This window comes from Apodemus sylvaticus, chromosome 4, assembly GCF_947179515.1.
Source record: "Apodemus sylvaticus chromosome 4, mApoSyl1.1, whole genome shotgun sequence".
Taxonomy (NCBI): Eukaryota; Metazoa; Chordata; class Mammalia; order Rodentia; family Muridae; genus Apodemus; species Apodemus sylvaticus.
The window spans coordinates 163,921,375-163,942,660 of record NC_067475.1 but is presented as its reverse complement, the minus strand read 5'-3'; the positions used below and the strand labels follow the sequence as shown (position 1 = coordinate 163,942,660).

Genomic DNA, 21,286 nt, shown 5'->3' with positions numbered 1-21,286 from the left:
ATTTCTGAATGTAAAAATAAATTCTACAAAATTTACAGAAACCTAAAATATGAGGATCGTAACACTTAAAATATTTGGTCAAGAAGTAGCCAAAGACAAGGTATAGCGGCACATGCCTGTAATCGCAGCACTTTGAAGGTAGAGTCAGGCGTCTGGGCAACACAACAAAGCCCTTTGTCTCCAAAGATTTAAAAAAATAAAAAAATAAAAAATAAATAAGAATCATCCACTTTGCCGGGCAGTGGTGGTGCACACCTTTAATCCCAGCACTTGAGAGGCAGAGGCAGGTGGATTTCTGAGTTCTAGGCCAGCCTGGTCTACAGATCAGTGATTCGCATCCAGCCTTTTCTTCTCTTGGGTATGGGAGGCCGACACCGCCCACTTGGGCTCTGACACAGGCAAAGGAGCCCTGCGGAGGCCACAGCCAAGCTGCAGAGGTCCAGCTGCGAGCCAGGCAGCTTCTGAGCCTCAGGCCTTCACTCTACGGGAAGATAGAGAATTCTCTTTTAACCTAAGAACAAATACAGGGCTCAACTCTCACCGTTCCGCCAACTGTTTCCTTTATCTAGGCCGGATTCGTGGCTGTAGCTATTTAAGAAGTGTAGGATATTTTTCCCAGAGAAGAGATGAAGAGTGATATAATTATAGCTTCCTTTAAAAGAACTATCCGAAACATTTACAAGGGGTCCATCACTCTGAAGCAGGAACAGCAGCAGTAGAAGGGTTATTCTTTGTCTCTATAGACTAGATCTAAAACTTAAGAAAAACAGTACACGTGGTTTTTTTTTTTAAGGCATGACAAAGAAAAAGTCTGGGAAGTCTTTGTTTTAGACCCAGCTCCTGTATGAGACCAGACCAAACAGAAAATGGAGTCACTGGCCCTAAGTGCTACACAGTCAAACTGAAAAATAAAAGGGGCGGTGGGTGTCCAAGCAAGGCCCACCGAAGGTCTTTTTCATTTTGTTTATCAGAAACCAAAGTCATTAGAGACATATGTCTGCTGTTCTTTTGTCTTCTGAAAGGTGCACACACACACACCGAATGATCTTTGGGGGATTTAGCCATCCTTACTGAGTTAGGCGGCACGCAGCAAGCATGACGTCGAGCGTGATGCCAGACGCTGGACACGACATCCTTGCATCAGTACTTTGAGCCTCCAGACAAGCAGCTCTCTATATAAACAAGAACCCCGTGTCTCTGTTACTTCAAAGCAGAATACTGCAACTCTGGGGTTTCCAAGGCACCTTCTGAAATGTATGATTAGCATTAACAGTTTGAAGAAGGAAAAAACAAAATCTTCCATGTCGACCTGACACACACAAATCTGGACGTATCTGGGAAGTAGGGTTGTGAGTTGAGTTGCGTCTGTAGTCAAGTCTGTGGAGCATTTTTCTTAATGCCTGATATGGAGGGCGCAGCCCCAGAGCAGGTGGTGTCCCCTCGGTAGACAGGCTTGGGTTGCATAAAGCATGCTGACATGTTGACAACAGACAACAGCCCTCCCTGGTCTCTACTTCAGTTCCTGCCTCGACTTTCCTCAGTGATGAACTATGGATAACTAATGAAAGATAAACTAAACTGCCTGGAGACCACATCTTTAATCCCAGCATTTAGGAGGCAGACACAGAATCTCTGTGAGTTCAAGAACCAGCCTGGTCAATAGAGTCCCCAGACAGCCAGGACTATGTAGAGACCCTGTCTCAAAAAAGGAGAAAAAAAATTTTTTTTCAACAGAAAAAGAAAGAAACCGTTTTGTTAGAGAAGCAGGGAAATCCCTCCTCCCCTTCCTGATCCAGGAAGAGAGGAGCTAGCAATGTGTAGAGAACAGCTTGTAGGAGTTAGCCACACCCTAACATAACTGACAGGGTCATGTGAGCAGCAAGGCAGGTGTGAGGCTAACCTTCCTCCTCAACACCGTCCTTCAGAAGAATGCCCCCCTCACGCCCCACCCTGAGACCCCAGCTCCATCTCAGAGGGAGGCAAGCACAAACAGGCCCCAGGTTCCCTTTGAAACCTGATATCTTGAAGGACAGCCAAAGAAAGCACCCCGTGTTTCAGGGAAAGGCCTGTGATTAAGACCTTGAAGACTGACCTGACAGGGTGTGTGCAGGGGAGGGAGAGAGAGGTAGTGAATGAAGAAAATGACTTTTATTAGCATGGTCTGAAGCGTCTGTCAGCGCCTCTATCCCTTGATGCACATGTCTAGCCAAACAGAGGGCGGTAGAGGTGCGTGGAAGTGGGCCCGGAAGTGGGCCCGGAAGTGGGCCCGGAAGTGGGCCAAGGTTCAGGGAGACACTTACGCTGCGATCAGAAGCAGAGATGTCCCCACCAGCTGGTGTTCTAAATGCCTGCTCCCATACTGTGACTCTATTTTAAAGGGCTGTAGAAACCTTAGAGGGTGGGGCCTTGCTGGCGGAAGTAGGCCATTAGAACTGCACCCACCTTTGTAGAGTCCGGCCACCTGGTTCCCACCTCACTCTCTCCCCCTGCCCTGACCCACGGCTCCCCTGTGGGATAAGTCAAGATGCTCTGAAACTGTGAGCCTAAGTAGATAAACAAACTTTCCTCACATAAATTGACTCAGCCAAGCATTTTGGCCACAGTGACAGGAAAGCAAATTGATATACTTAATAAAATATAAAAATTGTAATTTTTATTAACTTATAACATAATAGACTATATTATAAATCATTACATATAAATATATAATTTTATATATTACATATAATAAAATACAATATATTATACATAAAATATATTGTATTAATTGTAAAACTAATGTGTGATTTATTTAAATAAATTTGCATAACATTTTAAAAATATGATTTCTTTATAAAATGCATTACCACTGTGCTTTCTGTTTCTACACTACAGTTACAGATAATTTATGTTGAAAACAGAAAGACGTGAAGAATAATTTCCTAGAAGCTGGAAGATCAAGAGTTCAAGTCCAGCCAGAGCTATATAATGAATCTGAGGCCAGGTTTGGCTCTGTGATACATCATCATCACCACCACCACCACCACCATCACCACCACCACCATCACTACCACCACCATCATCACTACCACCACCATCATCATTACCACCATCACCACCACCACCACCATCATCACTACCACCACCATCACCACCACCACCACCATCACCACCACCACCATCACCACCACCACCATCACCACCACCACCATCACTACCACCACCATCATCATTACCACCATCACCACCACCACCACCACCACCACCATCACTACCACCACCATCATCATTACCACCATCACCACCACCACCACCACCACCACCATCACCACCATTACCATCACCACCATCATCACCACCACCATCACCACCACCACCACCACCACCATCACCACCACTATCATCATCACCACCACCATCACCACCACCACCACCATCACCACCACCATCATCACCACCATCACCACCACCACCACCACCACCACCATCATCACCATCACCACCATCATCACCACCACCATCATCACCACCACCATCATCATCACCACCATCACTACCACCACTACCACCACCACCACTGAACACAGAAAAACACTAAGAACATGAACTGCAGCGGCTTTGATCTCTAATGCCCATACACTGAGAAGGTCAAGGTCAGCCATCCATGCTCCTAACATGGACGGTGACGACTGCTCAACGGCAGAGTCGCAGAGTCGGCAGCAAGTTTGCTGCCTCCCTAGGGAACCCCTCCCTCAGCAGTGGGCGGCACACAGGGCCTCCTCTGCCCTTGCCCAACCTTCTCGCCCTCTCCCCGCTCTTAGGCCTCAGAACTTCTCTCTCCAAAACAGCACCAGCAAGGTTTGCTCTGCTGGTGTCAAAGCACCTCATTAATGGATAACTCAGAAGGCCAAGTCCAGATCCCTTAAGACTCGGTTTCTGGGCTGGGAGATGACTGGGTCAGGAAAGGGCTTGCTCTGGCAGCTCAAGGATCTGAGTTAGATCTCCCGCTCTGACGCAAAGGCTGGGTGGCCACGCTAGCCCACACATGCAGCCCCATCTGTGGGAGGTGGGACAGGTACCCCCGAGACTCACTGGCCAACCCACTTAGGCTGTTTGGTAAGCAGCAAGGGCTACAGGTCAACGAGAAGACTTTAGGCTGTCCTCTGGCCTCCACATGTACACACACACACTTTGCACACATGCGTGCCAGGACGCACATGAACACACACACACTGTTCAGTTTTTAAGGAAACCAGCTCCATTTTGGCAGCCCCACTTAGACAAAGGGTTCCTACATTGATCGCAGGTGATGAAATACTGCAGACTTACTTTCTGATGTTGGAGAACTCCTTACACCCTGTAAACTTTAAACTCATCACCAGTAAACAGGACAAGATCACGGGGACAGGAACCAGGACTTTGAAAGCACTTGATAAAAGTTAGCATCATCAGCAAATAAAACGCTTCCTGTTCCACACATTACTGACTGAAAAGAACTAAAAAAACTTCAAATTCTCCAGAAGCGCCAGAGTCCAAGCTGTCCCTCTGTATGCTGTGTCTGAATCCCCTCCAGCCCCTGTACGGGGCACAGCACTGCACCCCACCCCACCCCCAAGCCTCCAAGGTCCGTCCTACTCAGAGCTCCAGATCAAGTACCCAGTAGCAGTGGAAGGAGCGTGGACACACGGAAACACTGAAAGCAACACATTCTGTTAGGAAAGGAAGGTTGAGCGGACGGACAAGCTGGAGAGGAAGGGAGAGGAGAGGGTGGGAAGCAGGAGGGCCAGCATCTCCCGGGAACCAGCGTGGGTGGAGGGAGTGACAGGCTGGAGGGCAAGCAGGCTGGCCAGGGGCGCGGCCTCTCCTGACCAGAGAAAATCCCAGGATCTGGAGCCTAACAGCAGGGAGCAGCCATGGTGGCCATGACAACCCCCATCCCAGGCGGGTCAGATGACAGTCACAACTGACTCAATCCACAGCTTCCTGCAATCCTTCAAGGAAAGACAAGTCTAAGCCTCCTTGTATAACCTCTAACAGCTTTTTCCCCTTAATCATGATAGCTTTAAGTCGGGGGAAGAGGGCGCCAAGCGCGGTCACTGGCCCACGGCGTGAGATGGCCAAATTCCCAATAGTTAGGAAAGTTTCTTCTATATTTAGAAGCATTACATGTATATATGCAACAAAATTAGCCTTGAAATAGCAAGAAATTAATAATAAATGAACAAAGTTAACAAAGCAGGCTTCTGGGAATGTTTTATTACTCCTACTGAAAAAAATAATACTCTGCATAAAGCATTTTTTTTCTTTTTTTGGTTTTTTGGATTTGGTTTTTTCGAGACAGGGTTTCTCTGTGTAGCCCTGGCTGTCCTGGAACTCACTCTGTAAACCAGGCTGGCCTCGAACTCAGAGATCCGCCTGCCTCTGCCTCCCAAGTGCTGGGATTACAGGTGTGTGCCATCACCGCCCGGCCATAAAGCATATTATTAAATAAATGCATGAAATCCCTCTTGCAGGTGGGGAAGATTTGAAAGAGAAAAAGGAAATTGGGAGAAATGACGGGGAGGGAGAAGCCTGCAGAAGGCCTGTGCTTAGAGCACACAATGACACGTGACCTGCGGTCAAGGACAACACAGCTGTCCAGCAACTTTAAAAGTGGAAGCTAACTGCCTGTCTCAGCATCTCAAATGCACTGTCCACAGAAAGTTTGCAAGGAGACTGTAACCCAGAGCCAAAGGGAAGCTGTTCAATGCAGAGAAATATGTCAGGCTGTCTTGCTCTGAATGGAGACGGTCTGTCTTCCGGACGCCCTGAAGCAGTGGGCAGAACCATCGTTCCTGGCCACTGGGGCATGGAGGCTTCGCAGCGAGCTATGGCGACCCCCAGGCAGGAAGCTGAATGAAGGCGGCTTCTGAAAGGACCTGAGCGAGTGATCAAGCAAGCGAGAGAGCTGACAGAACGCCTGACGAGTCTGGACTTGGCACAGCCCGTCCCGTGCTGTGGACACAAGTTCTCTCAGCCCGAGCAACACTGGCCAGCTCTGCAAAACCACAGCATCTCCAGTTTGCTCAGATGTCACCACCAGGTTAAACTGCCTATCTGGCGATAGGAACGCCCGGGGGTGGATCATACTTCCCCAGGACCAATATGTAATAAATGTCTCTGCTCTGCAAGGCTCTCGCACATGAAAATTAATTACCGCCTGTAGGCTGGGCTGCCTGAAGGTCAAACTCTGTAATGCCACCATGAAAATGCCCTTTGCATGAGAAACATCCTGACTAAAGTAGAGGCAGCTACTGGACAGCAAATCTGCTTATGCCCTCCGCCTCTGCTTTCTACTCATTGTGCAAACACTTGCAAAAGCCAAACTTTTCATCCTCTCGCCTTTGACAGCTAAAACCATCACTGAACACAGGACAGGCGTTACCATTCAACCCAAAGTCTCTGTTCAAACACCTCTGGGCTCTTCCCAAAGGAGCGTCCCTGTCTGGCTACCTCCATGGCTCCCTTCCCACAGGCTCGGCCAGTGCCTGCTCCTCCTCCACAGCCTCGTAGGGAATATCCTGGAAATCTCCTCAGAGAGGCTAGTTTCGACCTGTTCGCCTCCCCTACCTCCATCTCCACACGTGTCGGAAGCCTACCTATTTCATAACTCACACTGGGAAGGTTCACAGAGCAGACGACACATGCTTCTCTCCTTTGCTTTAGTTTCTCTGTGGTCATCAGACTGCCCAAGGGTCAGGTATCCTGAACTTTGACTTTTGGCCCACTTTTCTCTGAACACATCTGCATAGATGTCACACCTTAAGATGTGGTAGTCTTAAAACAGAAGTCCACACCCACTGACACACTTCCCATCCAAAGTGCTTGCTCGCTCGCGCTCTCTCTCTCTCTCTCTCTCTCTCTCTCTCTTCTCTGACACAGTTCTAACTACTGGAATGATGTAAAATCGACATCATGTGATTTACAAAGCAAGGCTATGAAAAGCCACATAGCTCCAGCCAGCCTGTCTCTCCCAGGACTCCGCCCAAGAAGCCCCGAGGGAACCTGTGAAACAACAGACATGAACCCAGAACAGAACAAATCCAACAGACGCAAGCATCCGAGGAAGCCAGCGGTGGGAGTCTTCTAGCCCCCCTCCCCCACCACAGAGCTGGGGCTCTGGGTGACCCCACCCATCCTGAGGCATCAGTCCTCCACCAGCTGAGGGCAGCCGGTTAGCACTCCAGCTGCTTGCGGGTGAATGGGTGAGCCTGCTGGGATGGGAGCAGCCCTCACACTCACTTCCCCTGCCTCCTGGGTCGAGCCCTTTCTGTTTTCTGGCTAGCACAGTTCTTTCTACATCCAGTATGAAACCCTCTCCCTTCTTTTTTCCCCCACCTGAGTCTTTAGACACCTGAATTATTCTCCCCGAGGCCTCCCAGGGACCCAGCACGCCCAGTGTCCACAGCATTCTCAACTCGGGCCTGGGACAAAGTGGCTCACCCTACCTGGCTTTCGTATTCCCCACGCAACAGCCAAGAGACATTTCTTAATCTGAATTCCTGACCCTCACTCCAAAGACCCTGCAAGGTCTCAGGGATCACCTTAAACCCCAGGCACAGGCCAGGTCTGGGCCTCGCCAAGCACCCTGCTTGCTCTCGGAGTCTCCCTTACAAACTCCCCTCCTCTCTCCTTAGTCACCTGTCTCCGTCAGCTCAAGTCCTTCAAAGCCCACAGCGCGGCTTCAATGACACCACTTCTTAGGCTCTGGGCTAAAGCCCAAAATGGAGGTGGCAGCAGACTGGGAGTCTAGCGCACGCCGTGATTTCGGGTTCACGGATTGGTGTTGCTCTCTGTCTCCCTGTGGGAGACAGAAATCAATACTCAGAACCTTTGTAGTTGGGGGGTTTTAGTTGTTTAAAAAAAAAAAAAAAGCCAGCCAAGGTGTTGTGTAATCCTAGCTGGGAAGGTAGAGGCAGGGGGATTATTGGAGATCATTGGCAGCCAGCTTAGCCAATATGAAGAGATTGCCATCAGTCAGAGACCCTGTCTCTAAAAGCAAGGGAGACTTAACACCTGAGAAACAACATTAGAACTTGACTTCTAGCCTCCACGTGCATGAGCACACACACACACACACACACACACACACACACACAGAGAGAGAGAGAGAGAGAGAGAGAGAGAGACATCAACCCTACCCATGAGTTCAGCCTCCATGACTAAATTGCCTCCCAAAGGCCTCATCTCCAAATACCACCACACACTGGAGCACGCAAACCTCCAATGCACTCCAGCCAAGTCCAAATGCCACATCTCCTTTGAGTTCCCACTGTAGACCCAGCCCAGAGCTGGCTTCCTCCCTGTAAGGTGATACAGCTTACACATCATCCGCTTCTCGTGTCGGTCAGTCCATGCGCCCCTCGGCCCGTAGGTGGTCACACTCTAGAAATGTCTCTACTTCATGGCGTCTGATTGCGCTGGGATCCACTGAGGTCAAGCACTCCAGCATCACCTAACGCTCACCTTCAGTGTCAGTAACACCTGCAACTACCAGTGTCTCAGACCCAGGAGAAGTCACATGAAACCTGGAACCCAGACACGACTTCACACCCAACGGTCTTTGCCCTCAACATTCCTCTTAGCTCTGATTCAGAGGACAGACAGACATACAGGCCCTCCCTCCTTAGCTACCTTCCACACTCCACAGTAGCTGTGTGCCCTCCCAGGGAAAAGGGACACTGGATAGGTTCCAGATGACGCTCAGTTGGACAACACATGTGTGCCTCGGCCTGGCATCACAGGTCAGAAGCCCAGACCTGTCTGTGCCAAGCACTGTATGCTGGAGAAGTTATCCTGTAAAGTTGGGGGGTCACACCAGCCCCTGCTCCCAGGGTTTGTCAAAATTCTTTAAAAAAAAAAAAAGAGCTAGGACGCATTTATAATGAAGGCTTACACACAGCAAACTCTCTGGAAATGCTGTCATACTAAAAGGACTCCAGAAAACGCAAGCAACCAGGAGGCAGGGCTGACACCTCTGGATTCCAGCTTTGTTTTAATTAGCTGTGAGGAAAACATTTCTAAAAAGCACGGCGTGTCCTGATCAGTAATCATATACTAAATTGGTCTTGGACCCAGGGTTATTTTCTTAGAAACAATAGATTTAATTAGGGTAATGTTTTCTGTACGGCTCTTCCCATCCAGCAGAGTAGATCTTGGGAAGCTGTGACCACTCCAACTATGCCTCCATAAACAACTAAAAATGGCCGTAAGGCTGAAAGGCTCAGAAAAAACAACCTGCAGAACACTTCAGGATGCCTGGCACTCCCGTGGGCATCCCACTGGGGCTCTGATGCAAGCTGCTGCCGGTGTGGGTTCGTTTTCCACAGTTTTAGGAGCTCAGGGACAACCATGCTCTGAAAATAGTAAATGGAAAATTCCAGCTAGGCATGGTCACCACCAGAGCGCTATGTCCTTCCCAGCAACACTCAAAGAAGCTGTTCTAAGGTGCATTGAGGGTCTGGAGCTGTGACTCAGTGGGTGAAACACTGGTGCAGCACAGGGAGGCTCTGGATTTGATCTCCAGCACTGCATAACTCAAGGTCAGTGTCATCCTAGCACTTAGAGAGGCAAGAGGAACAGCCGCTGAAGGTGTTTCTGGGCAACAATCAGATCCAGGACAGCCTGGGATGTAAATAAACAAGGCCACCATGCATCCTAAGCTCTGGAGACACCGGTGACATGGACAGAACCTGCTCTACTGAAGGGCGAGGCACTGTCTCACAGCCTTTGCCCAGTACAAGCCTGAACATCACCACCCATTTTACAAACACACTGCAGAGGAAGGAACCAGTCCCTCTTCTATTTACAAACGCATCCTTCTGTGGTTTATATAAAGCTGGAAGCATATTTGAACACGTATTCCTGGCTCACTGCGGAGCCAGTTTCTCCCCCTAATCCTTGGCTTTTTCTGTCTGACTCCGTTCATGCTGAAGTCTCTCCAACCAGTCTGCGATGAGACCTGTGCTTCTAGTCTGCCTCCAAGAAACACGCATACTGAGCATGGGGCAGCGTCGCAGCACTAGCAGGCTAGACAAACCACGTTCTGTCCTTCCCTGGCCTGCTGACGAAGCCACACCCTCCGTCAATTTTTAAAACTGAATTTGCATTTTTCTCACCCAGGAGTGTGCATGAGCTAAGGTATATAAATGACTAGCTAAAACTACCGCTTTTAGTACTGACTACCAAAGCCTTAAAGTCAGACGACAGAAAATCCAAGAAAGAAGTATCAAAGGCAACTCAGAGACACCCCAGTATCCCCAAAATGTCACCTAAAGGTATTTACTCTTAATACTATATTTTGTTAGTTGAGTTGATATTTAAAAGTACAACATAGAGGCTGGAGAGCTGGCTCAGCAGTTAAGAGCACTGACTACTCTTCCAGAGGTCCTGAGTTCAATTCCCAGCAACCACAAGGTGGCTCTCAGCAATCTGTAATGGGATACAATGCCCTCATCTGGTGTGTTTGAAGACGACAGCTACAGTGTTGTCATTCATACACATAAATATTTTTTTTAAATACAACATAGACTAAATGGTAAGAAAAACATGAACATAACTTGCTGAGAAAAAGAAAACCAAGAGGCTAAGAGTGAGGGAAGATGATGTTTGGGTGGGCAGGAAGGTCTGTGATGGGTAAGGGGCTTAGGGCCACGGGGAGCGAAGGGGGGGGGGAAAGCCAATGGGAGTGTGAGCTTCATTAGGAGAAGTGGGGTGCTTACAAAACACCTCAAAAGGATTCACATATAGCTAACGCATCCACCCCTCCTGAGAAATGACATTTGAAACATAAAAATGGCATTTTTCAACCATAACTTTGATTCTTTGTAAGGCAAGAAATCAACAAAAGAGGGGGGAAACAATTAAGGGAATAAAATGCCAAGCTATAGAACAGGAAAATATACTTACAAACCATGACACTAGAAGATCAGTATCTATAATATATAAAGAACTCTTCAAGTAAACAACAAAACACAGGCAACGGGCTTCAATAGACATTTCTCTGATAAACAATGCAAAGATGCAAACCATTCCTCACCACCAAAGATGCAAATCAAAGCTACAGTCAGGCGCACCTGGAACCACTAACCATGTGAACCACAGAAAAGAGCACTTGTCGGGGACGATGTGGAGAAATCACAGCCCTGGGCACCACTGGTGGGGTCATTCCAGAAAACAATACACAGGTTTTTCCAAAAGTTAAAAGGTTAGCTAGCGATATTGCTAATGGATGTCACATCTATCTGAGGAGAAGGCCCATGTTTGCTGTGGTGCTAGTCACAGAAACAAGAGGAAGAAAGGGAAAGAATGCCCAAGAGCGGGTGAATAACACAGAAATGTCGAACATGCACAGAATGTCCCCAGATGGCAATCCTATCACTCGTGACACCACGGATGAACCCTGAGGAAACAGTCACAGCACCAAATGTAATAAGCCAAGCACAAACAGAAGAACTGCCACTCACTCAATAGGCTTAAATTTAACACCTGGCAATCCTCCTGCCTCAGCTTCCCAGAGCACTGAGATTACAGGAATGACTTCCACGTCAAGCTAAGTTCTAAATACTTTTTACAAGAAAAATGGCATATATATATATACCACATTTTTTGTATCCATTACTCTGTTGAGGGACATCTGGGTTCTTTCCAGCTTCTGGCAATTATAATATAGGGCTGCTATGAACGTAGTGGAACATGTGTGTCCTTATTACATGCTGGGGAATCCTCTGGGTATATGCCCAGGAGTGGTATAGCAGGGTCCTCCCGAAGTGTCATGCCCAGTTTTCTGAGGAACCACCAGACTGATTTCCAGAGTGGTTGTACCAACTTGCAACCCCACCAGCAGTGGAGGAGTGTTCCTCTTTCTCCACATCCTCGCCAACATCTGCTGTCTCCTGAATTTTTAATCTTAGCCATTCTGACTGGTGTGAGGTGAAATCTCAGGGTTGTTTTGATTTGCATTTTCCTAATGACTAATGTGAAAATTCTTTGTTTAGCTCTGTACCCCATTTTTAATATGGTTATTTGGTTTTCTGGGGTCTAACTTCTTGAGTTCTTTGTATATATTGGATATTAGCCCTCTGTTAGATGTAGGGTTGGTGAAGATCTTTTCCCAATTTGTTGGTTGCCAATTTGTCCTTTTGATGGTGTCCTTTGCCTTACAGAAACTTTGTAATTTTATGAGGTCCCATTTGTCAATTCTTTTCAGCCATTAGAAACAATGACTTCATGAAATTCTTAGACAAATGGATGGAGCTGGAGAACATCATCCTAAGTGAGGTAACCCAGTCTCAAAAGAACACACCTGGTATGCACTCACTGATAAGGATATTAGCCTAGAATCTTGGAATACCCAAGACACAAAGCACATATCAAATGATGCCCAAGAAGAAGGAAGGAGTGGCCCCTGGTCCTGGAAAGGCTCAGTGTAGTAATGTAGAGGAATACCAGGACAGGGAAGTGGGAAGGGGTGGATGGGGGAACAGGGGGAGGGAAGAGGGCTTATGGGACTTTCGGGGAGGGGAGATCAAGGAAAGGGGAAATCATTTGAAATGTAAATAAAGAATATATTGAATAAAAAAAATGAAAAGAAAAATGGCAACGATTTTTTTCTAGTAACAATTATTAAAAGTTCATCCACATTCTCGCTATACTTTAGGAAATCCATGATAAGTTGTTTCTCTTACAGCATTATTTGTAATGACAAAAATGGAACACAACCTACAAACAGCAGAGACACCAATGTCAATGTACCCATGACAGTTACCAGAAACTTTAGGAAGTCTCTTCATGGTCACAGGATATCAGGGAAACCAGGGTCATCTCTTGGGCTCCTTACTCATTAATGCAAAAATTGAAGAAGGGTTTCTTACTGAATGCAGTTTCAAAGAAAACCTCAAGAAAAGCAAGCGGTAAATCTCTGCAGCGCCCGCCCACCCGCTGAGTGGAGGACCGCGATGAGGAGTGAAGGACGGCGATGCGGAGTGGAGGATGGCGATGCGGAATGGAGGACCGCGATGCGGAGTGGAGGACCGAGATGCGGAGTGGAGGACGGCAATGCGGAGTGGAGGACCGCGATGCAGAGGAGGAGGAGAGAATGCCATGATGCTTTGGTTAAGCCATCATGGAGGTCAGTCACAAGGCAGAGGACCACATGACAGGGAAGGGGACATTAGAGAATGGGTGGAGGGGACCAAGGGAACATATTTTGTCTGTGTGTGTATACATCCATATATGTATATAGTGTATGGATGTACATGTGTATATGTATATATTTGTGTGTGTGTGTGTGCTCTCAATGCTCAAAGGCTCAAAGGAGGGGAAAGAGAAGGGGACAGACACCCTGTCGGTCTGTGCTGGGAAAGACGACAGCCCCACAGGAGCAAGGGTGGCACCAGAGGCATCCATCAGCAGAGAAGCGAGGGGTTGGGGAGGGAAAAGCAGTCCATCTCCTACAGCGCAGCTAAAGTGAAGCCACTTCTGTGAGATGTGGTCCCTAGGCTAGAGTGCACCTGGGCAGGCTCCTACAGGAGCAGACAAAGTCCACAGCCAGTATCGCAGGAGTCCATTCCTTCCTGAAACACTACAACACTGAAGCCATGAAGCCCTCCTCTTTTTCAAAGCTGTGGTAAATCTTCTTCTCCAATAGCATCCAAGCAAACTACAAACATGGTATGATGTCGACAACACCATTCAAGGAACTCATTAGTAATTAAAGAAACAGAGCGGTAGGAGCTGGGCGCTGCTGCACACCTATGGTCACAGCAGTCAAGGTGAGCCGAGCTGCGAGGGAGGGGAGAGGCGGAAAGGTGTGGAGGGGGGGGAGATGTGGTCGGAGGGAGGGGGAGGGAGGGGGAAGGAGGGGGAGGGAGGGGAGGGAGGGAGGGGAGGGAGGGAGCAGGGAAAGGGAATGAAAAGAAAGCAGACGTTTCTACAGAAAGAAAACTAGATAGGCTCACAGCATTTCCCACTCAATTTCTGTCTGGGCAGGCTAACTGTAGGACTCATTTGGAAATAAAATCTGGCAAGAACAGTAAAGGAAAAGTCTGACAGCAAGCCAAAAACAAAAAAACAAAATGAAGCAATGGAGGAGATGTGCCTTTCGCAGCATCTTACATCTCAGGACGCTAGCTGCTGGCAGCGAACACACAAAGCAAAGAGGAAAATAAGAAAGCAAGAGTGTGGTGTCTGACAACAGCGGGACCTGCAGAGGGAGAACCTGCCGGACAAGGTCTGGGAGCCGGGCAGCCAGTGCGCAGGACAGAGAGGTAGGGGCGTGTCCTCCCCTCCCCTCCCCCTCCGCCTTCCTCTTCCTCTCCTTTTGGCTTTTGGAGACAGGTTTTCTCTATGTAGCCCTGGCTGTCCTAGAACTCTCTCTACAGGCCAAGCTGACCTCAAACTCAGAGATCTGTTTGTCCCTTCCCCTCCAGTGCTGGGATTGAATGGTGTGTGACCCACCGCCCAGCTGAGGTGTTGAGATTCTTACTTCACACCTCCGATTAAAATAAACTCCAGATGGATGGAAGACTTAAATGTGAAAAATAAAACCATAAAATGTGAAGTCAGAATGAAGAAGGCATTTCTAGGAATGATTCATAAGCTAGAAGCTATAAATGAACAGGCTCGTTGGTTAGTATTCCTGCTTGGAAAAAAAGGAAAATCGCCGTAAAGCACAGAAGAAAGCGCAACCTAGGGAAGGCAAAGGCGAGCCCTCGAGCCCCTCGAGGACAGAAGGCGGAGCTTTACAGATCAAGGCGGGGAATGCGACAGCATCACAGAAAAACTGGCAAGATTATGGCTAAACGTTTTGCTGTAAATGAAATGTAAATTTGAAACATCCAAAAAGAGTGGACGCACTTTCCTTTCGGAAACGAACATGGGCCGGTGGTGATCACAGCTGAGGCTACGCCGACAGCACACGTGAGGCCAATGTGGGCTACTCGGTGAGAACCGGTCTCCAAATAAAGAGCGGGAGAGGGCGAAGATAGAGGTGGCGGGGACAGAGGTGGGGTGCTGAGGAGCAGGGAGGGAGGGGAGACAGGTAACGCTGAGAATGCGCAGGAACACGGCGCCCAGACCACGTGCGTGCAGAAGCAGGCATTCACACGTGCCAGCGAAGTAAGTGGCACGTGCCAATCAAAAGTGGACAGTCACACTCCTCTAAGAATTCTTCCTACAAGCATGATGCACACACATTCCAAAAAAAAAAAAAAAAGTGCTAGGGAGATGGTTTACCTGCCAGCAGGTGTCAGCGCATGCCTTTGATCCCAGCACTCAGGAGGCAGAGGCAGGCACAGGTGGATCTTTGTGAATTCAAGGCCAACCTGGTCTACAAATCGAGCTCCAGTACAGCCAGGGCTACACAGAGAAACCCTGTCTCAAAAACTAAAATAAAATAAAACAGCACCCATGTAAAAAGAAAGACAGCACTACCAATGCCTACAACCCCAACACTGGAGACAGAGACAGGCGATTTCCAAGAGCTCGCCAGCTGGGCTAAAATGGCAAGAGCTTCAGCTTCAGAGAGAGACAGGTATATCTAAAGGTGTATCTAAAGGTGGAGAGAGAGCACAGGCCTTGGAACACACACACACACACACACACACAGCAATGAAGGGGCTGGAGCATGCTGACTGTCAGAGCCTCTCCTGGGTTCTGTTCCCCAGACCCAGTTCATCCATTCAGCCAGCAGCCCCATAAAAAGAAACAAAAATTGTTCTGCATGTACATGCAGGCGAAACACCCACACAAAAAAATCATAAATTACAAATTTCATACCTATACCTCATATGCATACACATATGCATACACATATACATATGAAGGCATGGTTGCTATCGTGAGGGCTGAGGTTTCCTTTTGACTGGCAGTACTAGAGAATAAATCCACAGCCTTGATAGGTTAGGCAGACTCACGGTACTAGGCCAGCCTACTTTGCCTGATCTTGTACTTTTTACTTTAAGATAGGCTGGCCTTGAACTCACTTTGTGGCCCTGGCAGGCCTTGAACTTGAAATCCTCCTGCCTCAAGCCACTGAGGGGCTGGTATGCCAGACTCTGACTACAAAGCCTAGTAAAACTACAGAGTTTATTTTTAAAGGGCTAATTGTAAAATAGGATACTGTTGCACTGTGAACCCTAAGAATATGTTAGTTACTTTAAAAAATCTGTTTCTAGTTGTGGTGTGACTCCGCCTTAGCACATGCCTTTAAATCCCTCAGCCTGGGATACAGACACACCCTTAGTATACACTAATCCCAAACAATGAAGGTAAAGTTAGTTTGTAGAAGAAAGTCCTATGTAATTGAGTGGCAGACAAAGTGACGCATCAGAGAAAGATTTGACAGAACTGACTATGGCCAGCTCTCATGAGAACAGAGTAGAGAGAGGCTACTGAAGAGACCAGCACAGACAGGGCAAGGAGAGGCGGTTTCACTGGGACAGCAGAGGTACAGAGACAGGTTGCAGGGAGAGAACAAGCTGACACCGGTGAAGAGAGAAGGAGCCAGAAGATTAGAACAGATTGCTAGAGTTAGCATGAGGCCAAGTAGAGTTATTCAGTCAGAGGCCAAAGGGAGGCCAGATTCAATCAGCTGGCGGGGAGAAGAGTTGGAGTCAGAACAGCTGAGTCGGACCAGCCAGCCAGAGCTCAGAAAGAACTAGGAAGGGGTGGACCTATTCCGCAATCCGTCTCACAGCTGAAAACACTGTAGGCAGAGACACGACTGTACGACTGTACGACTGTACGGAGGCTAGCAGCTTCCAGGACGAGGCCTAGGTCAGCAACTGAAGCAGTGAGCTTGTGAGACAGTTGCACAGCTGAATAAAAGACACTTTTACAGATGCACAATGCTACAGCTTGTGACTTGCTGGTTTAACTGGGTAGATCCAGAAACATACTATGAATTGCCAGAATGGTGTTAAAAGTAGTTTTATTTCCTTTTTCTTCATCCACATTTCCAATTCCTCTAAAATGAACAACTATTTTAGTACCGGAAAATGTATTTTTAGGTTTTTTTTTTCAATTTTTATTAACATTTTAAGTACCCAATTCAACAGGCATGATGACCTACACCTATGACCTCAGAACAGTCAGAAAGAATACAAGTTCTAGGCCAGCCTGGGCTACATAGCAAAACCATATCTAAATCAAACAACTAATGAATCATTTGATTTATTTTTTTAATTTAAAAATAAAAATAAAAACTATGGTGTCTGCACAACTGGTACCCAACCAGTTTAAATAATGTTTGGAAGAGTCTCAAAAGAGATTTTACAAGAGTCAACAATTAAAACAGTAAATTAACCTCAAGAGGGTACAAAATGAGCTTAGCCTGAGAGGCAGGGCTCCGAGGCACACAGCAGGGGGACTGGGCCTTGCTCTGCTCTCTCTGCACTGTGGGTGACTAGTGTGTTTTTAATATACACATAGGGTATTCTGTTTTAAGGATCTGCTAAGAGTCAACAGCCACTTTTACTACTGGCGGCTTTCCCCTGGGGACCAGGCAGGTCACCACCAAAAAAAAAAAAAAAAAAAAAAAAACCAGGAAGTGGAGGAGGTGACTAACAAAGATAATACACCCCTTAAGGAAACAACTGAGAACCCCGCAGAGGAACAGAGAGGTTACTAAGGTGGGCAGGCCACTCCCCGATCTAGGGGTCAGACTTTTTGGGGTATCCATCTCTGCTCTACACCTGCTTCAAGTTTAAATAAAGGGCATCCCAGATCTGCCCTAACTCCAAGGCTAACCGGTCAAATAGTAACAACACTTCACTCTATCGTTCTTTTCCCACCCACTGTTCTCTCAGGTTTCTGGCCCTGGCAACCTTCCCTCTTTCTCTTTAAAATATTATTCTGTTTAAGCTAACAACATGCTGAGCAGGTGGGTAACTGCTGCTGACATATTACAGTGCTGGGCTCTTAACGACATAAGGGAGTCCTTGCTTATAAATATGTATTCAGCCCTTAAAAGGAGACAGACAGGAGGGCTTTGTCTTCACACAGCATGCTCCAGTTAGCAAGTGGCAACATGGAAACACCGCACACATCCAGTTTCCTGTGACTGTCAGTGCCTGAAAACTCCTGAAAGGCTCTTTGAAGGCAGATGAAGGTATTTTTGAGAACCCTTAGGACAGAAGGGCTGCATAGGACCCGGAGTCTACACAGAAAGTAGAAAAATAAAACAGAAAACAGAAAAAAATAGAACTTGGGCCACATACTACAAAGTATCAAAGAACAGGACACTGTTTGTTTATAAGCTTAAAGAAAATAAAGAAAATCAGTAGCAAAAGGTAGATTTGGGGCACCAACAAACAAGAAAATTTAAGAGCTTTTCAAGCGAGTTCATGTAAGAGAAGAAAGAGGACATTTATTCTCACAGCTATTGGTGACATGACGTTATAGGGATAAGGGTTAAGAAAACTCCAAGCATATAAATATAAGTCCAGACAGTTTCTGACATAGATTGAAATATTTCTGCAAATATATAAACAGAGAGATGATAGATAGACAGACAGACAGAGAAAACAACAACAAAAATTCCTCACAATTAAGGACACAATCGCGGTTTGCTGTACTCTATCCCAGCCAACACAGTTTGCTGGTGAACACCAGGTTTAAAACTGCATGTGTCCCTCCCACCCCTTCACCAGAAGCAAGGAGTCCCAGGGCAGATGCACTTAATGCCCGAAGTGATGGCACTACCAGTTCAAAGGCCCTTTACAGGTAAAGTCACGTGTAAGGCCCAACACGGCCTGACCCCAGAAAGAAGGAAGCTAGTGGCCAGCGGTCAGCAGTGGCAGACGCTTCTAGCATGCTTCAGTTTAGGCCTCAAAGCTTGGCGGAGACCCTAGCCTGCTCCCGGGCTAGAAGATGCAGGTAGGCAAATCCACCAAGAATAAGGCAGAGGCTTCCCCAGCCCACCCCTGCCGCGGACCCAGAGACCCTGCACTCTTCAAAGAGGGCACAGGGTGCACAGTGGACAGCTGCTACTGTAGCAAGGCATGTGTGCATGTCACACAGAAAACACCAAAGTGAAGCCTTCGAAGACTCACTTTACAAGTGAGGACTTTCAAAACAAACAAGGCCCATAAAACCACACAGAGTACATTAGCCTGCTGGAAGGCCCGGACAGCTGCTGGGCGAAAACACAGTCCAGTAGAACAATCACACAGACACAAAACCAAACAGCACTTGGGCACGCTTGAAAGTAGCAGGCTGTTACTGAAAACCATCAGTTTATTAAACACACACAAGCACACATAGAGCACACAAAACAAACACACACATATGCGCCCGGACACAGTCGGCATGCAAAGTCAGACGGAATGCTGCTGGTTTATACAGGTGTCCCATGTTTTCCAGTACAAACTTACTAACTCACTGACCTACAAAGAACAAGTTACCTCGTTAACTTAGCCAACCACACAGGCTCAAAGAGGCAACACGAGGTGCAAGCCCAAAAGCCAAAAGTCTACAGGGCATGTGTGCATATGTATATAGGTACATGAGCAGCAGTAAGGTTTACAAGCACAAAGACTGAACGCGAAATTATCGTGGGGGGAAAAGAGAAAGGAGGGATTACTAGATTTAAAAAAAAAAAACTACCTTACAAATTAATCATAGGTGAAATACGGTTTTATTTATATTTTCAAAAACTCATGCTTGATACTCATACCAGGGGCAAACACCGGAAGCAAATAAGCAGAAAATAAGGAGCTCGCATCAGGAATGATCCCTAAAACCACTTTCAAAATACTTGGTATTTTCTTTAGCATTCTATACCCTTTCAAGCCCGCCACCCATAACAGAGCTCTCCCATGTAGAAAATATTTCAACTGAAAACCATAATCCGCTTCTGGCCACAACTCCGCTGATTCTATTCCGGGCAATTTCACCAGACTAGCTATCTTAGGAAGTAAAAGAACACCTAGGTGCAGGAAGCCAAAGGTTCCCTGCTGGGCGAGTCACCTGGCGGGTAACTAAGACCCAGATAGTGAAAGCTCCCTTCCCCCAGCCAAACCCACAGGCTGCACTCTACACTACAGTTTGGAGACTCCTCTTGTGGCAAACATTTACACGCAAACACCGTAGCTACGGGCTCAAAGGCCCCCAACAATCCCAACTGGCGAGCAGGAAGTCTTCACAAGTCATGGCCCCATCTGAACGCCATCACTTCCAGGCTCTGCCGGTGACCCCGAGGCCAGCGCGCTGCCGGAGTGGCCCTCCCAGCGCGCATCCTAACACCTCCGTGGCCTCTCGCCACCCTTCTCCGCCCCGCGTCCCCGCACGCGATCGCGCACACGCACACTCGCTCGGGCACGCCGGAGCACACTCGCTCACACTCCCGCTCAGGCTCCCGCGGCGCGGCCCCTCCTCCCGCTCCGCACCCGTAAGAGGCTCCCAGGGCTCGGCCACCGAAGCCGACCCGGTAGGGTCGCCCAGACGCTGCCCCGAGGCTCCGCACGGCCACCAGGAGCCAGCCGCCGCCTACCTTGCTCGCCGCGATCCATGTCTGAGCCACCTCGCTCCCGGCGCTCGGCCTGCCGCGCTCCTCCGCGCCGCTCCGCGCTCCGCCCGCGGCCGCCCGCGCAGTCCCCACCCCGGGCGTCGGCGCCGCCCTCCCGGGAGCCGGTCCCGGGCGTCACCGACCACCTGACCGCGACCTGTGCGCTCCGCCACGTCGGCTTGGGCGGCGGCGCTGGGCAGGGGCGCGGAAGGTCCGCAAAGCCGGGGGGGGGGGGGGTGGAGGAGGAGCTGGCCGGGAAGGGGACCCCGAGGCCGCGCAAGCAGCTGCGAGCGGGTGGCGTTTGCTCTTCAACCCCAAGTTTGTGACCGGGAAAGTTTCCTCCCAGGATTCTGATTTAGCGACTGCCCCTTTCTCCGCCCCCGTGCACCTGCTTGAGCGGAAAACGCTGTTTGCAAGGAAGAACAAGTCGTTAGAGTGACTTAAATCCGTGTTTTTAAGCCATAGCCAATCAATCATATTTTAGCTCAGAATAAACTCTTACTCCACTTGAAATAATGTTTATGTGTAGAAGTGGTAACTCTATATATGTAGATGTGCTCTCTCTCTCCCCCCTCCCTCTCCCCCTCCCTCTCCCCCCCCCTCCGTGTGTGTGTGTGTGTATGCTTAATATGAAGGTAAATTTGGCTTAGAAGGAAACTCTGTAATATAAAAAAAGAACTCGAACTTCATATGTCTGGGGGTGCAACTAAGTAGTAAATGTGTAGGCCTAGCATGTGCAAACACTGACTATGTAACAAAATG

General features: G+C 48.2%; 1 protein-coding gene across 1 annotated transcript in view; it reads right to left on the bottom strand.

Moving 5' to 3' along the window:
* The window catches only part of Tpd52 (tumor protein D52), an 87,077-nt gene extending 66,204 nt beyond the window's left edge, over positions 1 to 20,873 (bottom strand). Inside the window, exon 1 of the mRNA XM_052180890.1 lies at positions 20,510 to 20,873. Within this exon, the coding sequence (XP_052036850.1) occupies positions 20,510 to 20,528 (19 nt within the window). The 5' untranslated portion in view covers positions 20,529 to 20,873. The remainder of the gene's footprint in view (positions 1 to 20,509) is intronic.
* Positions 20,874 to 21,286: the final 413 nt, after the last annotated feature.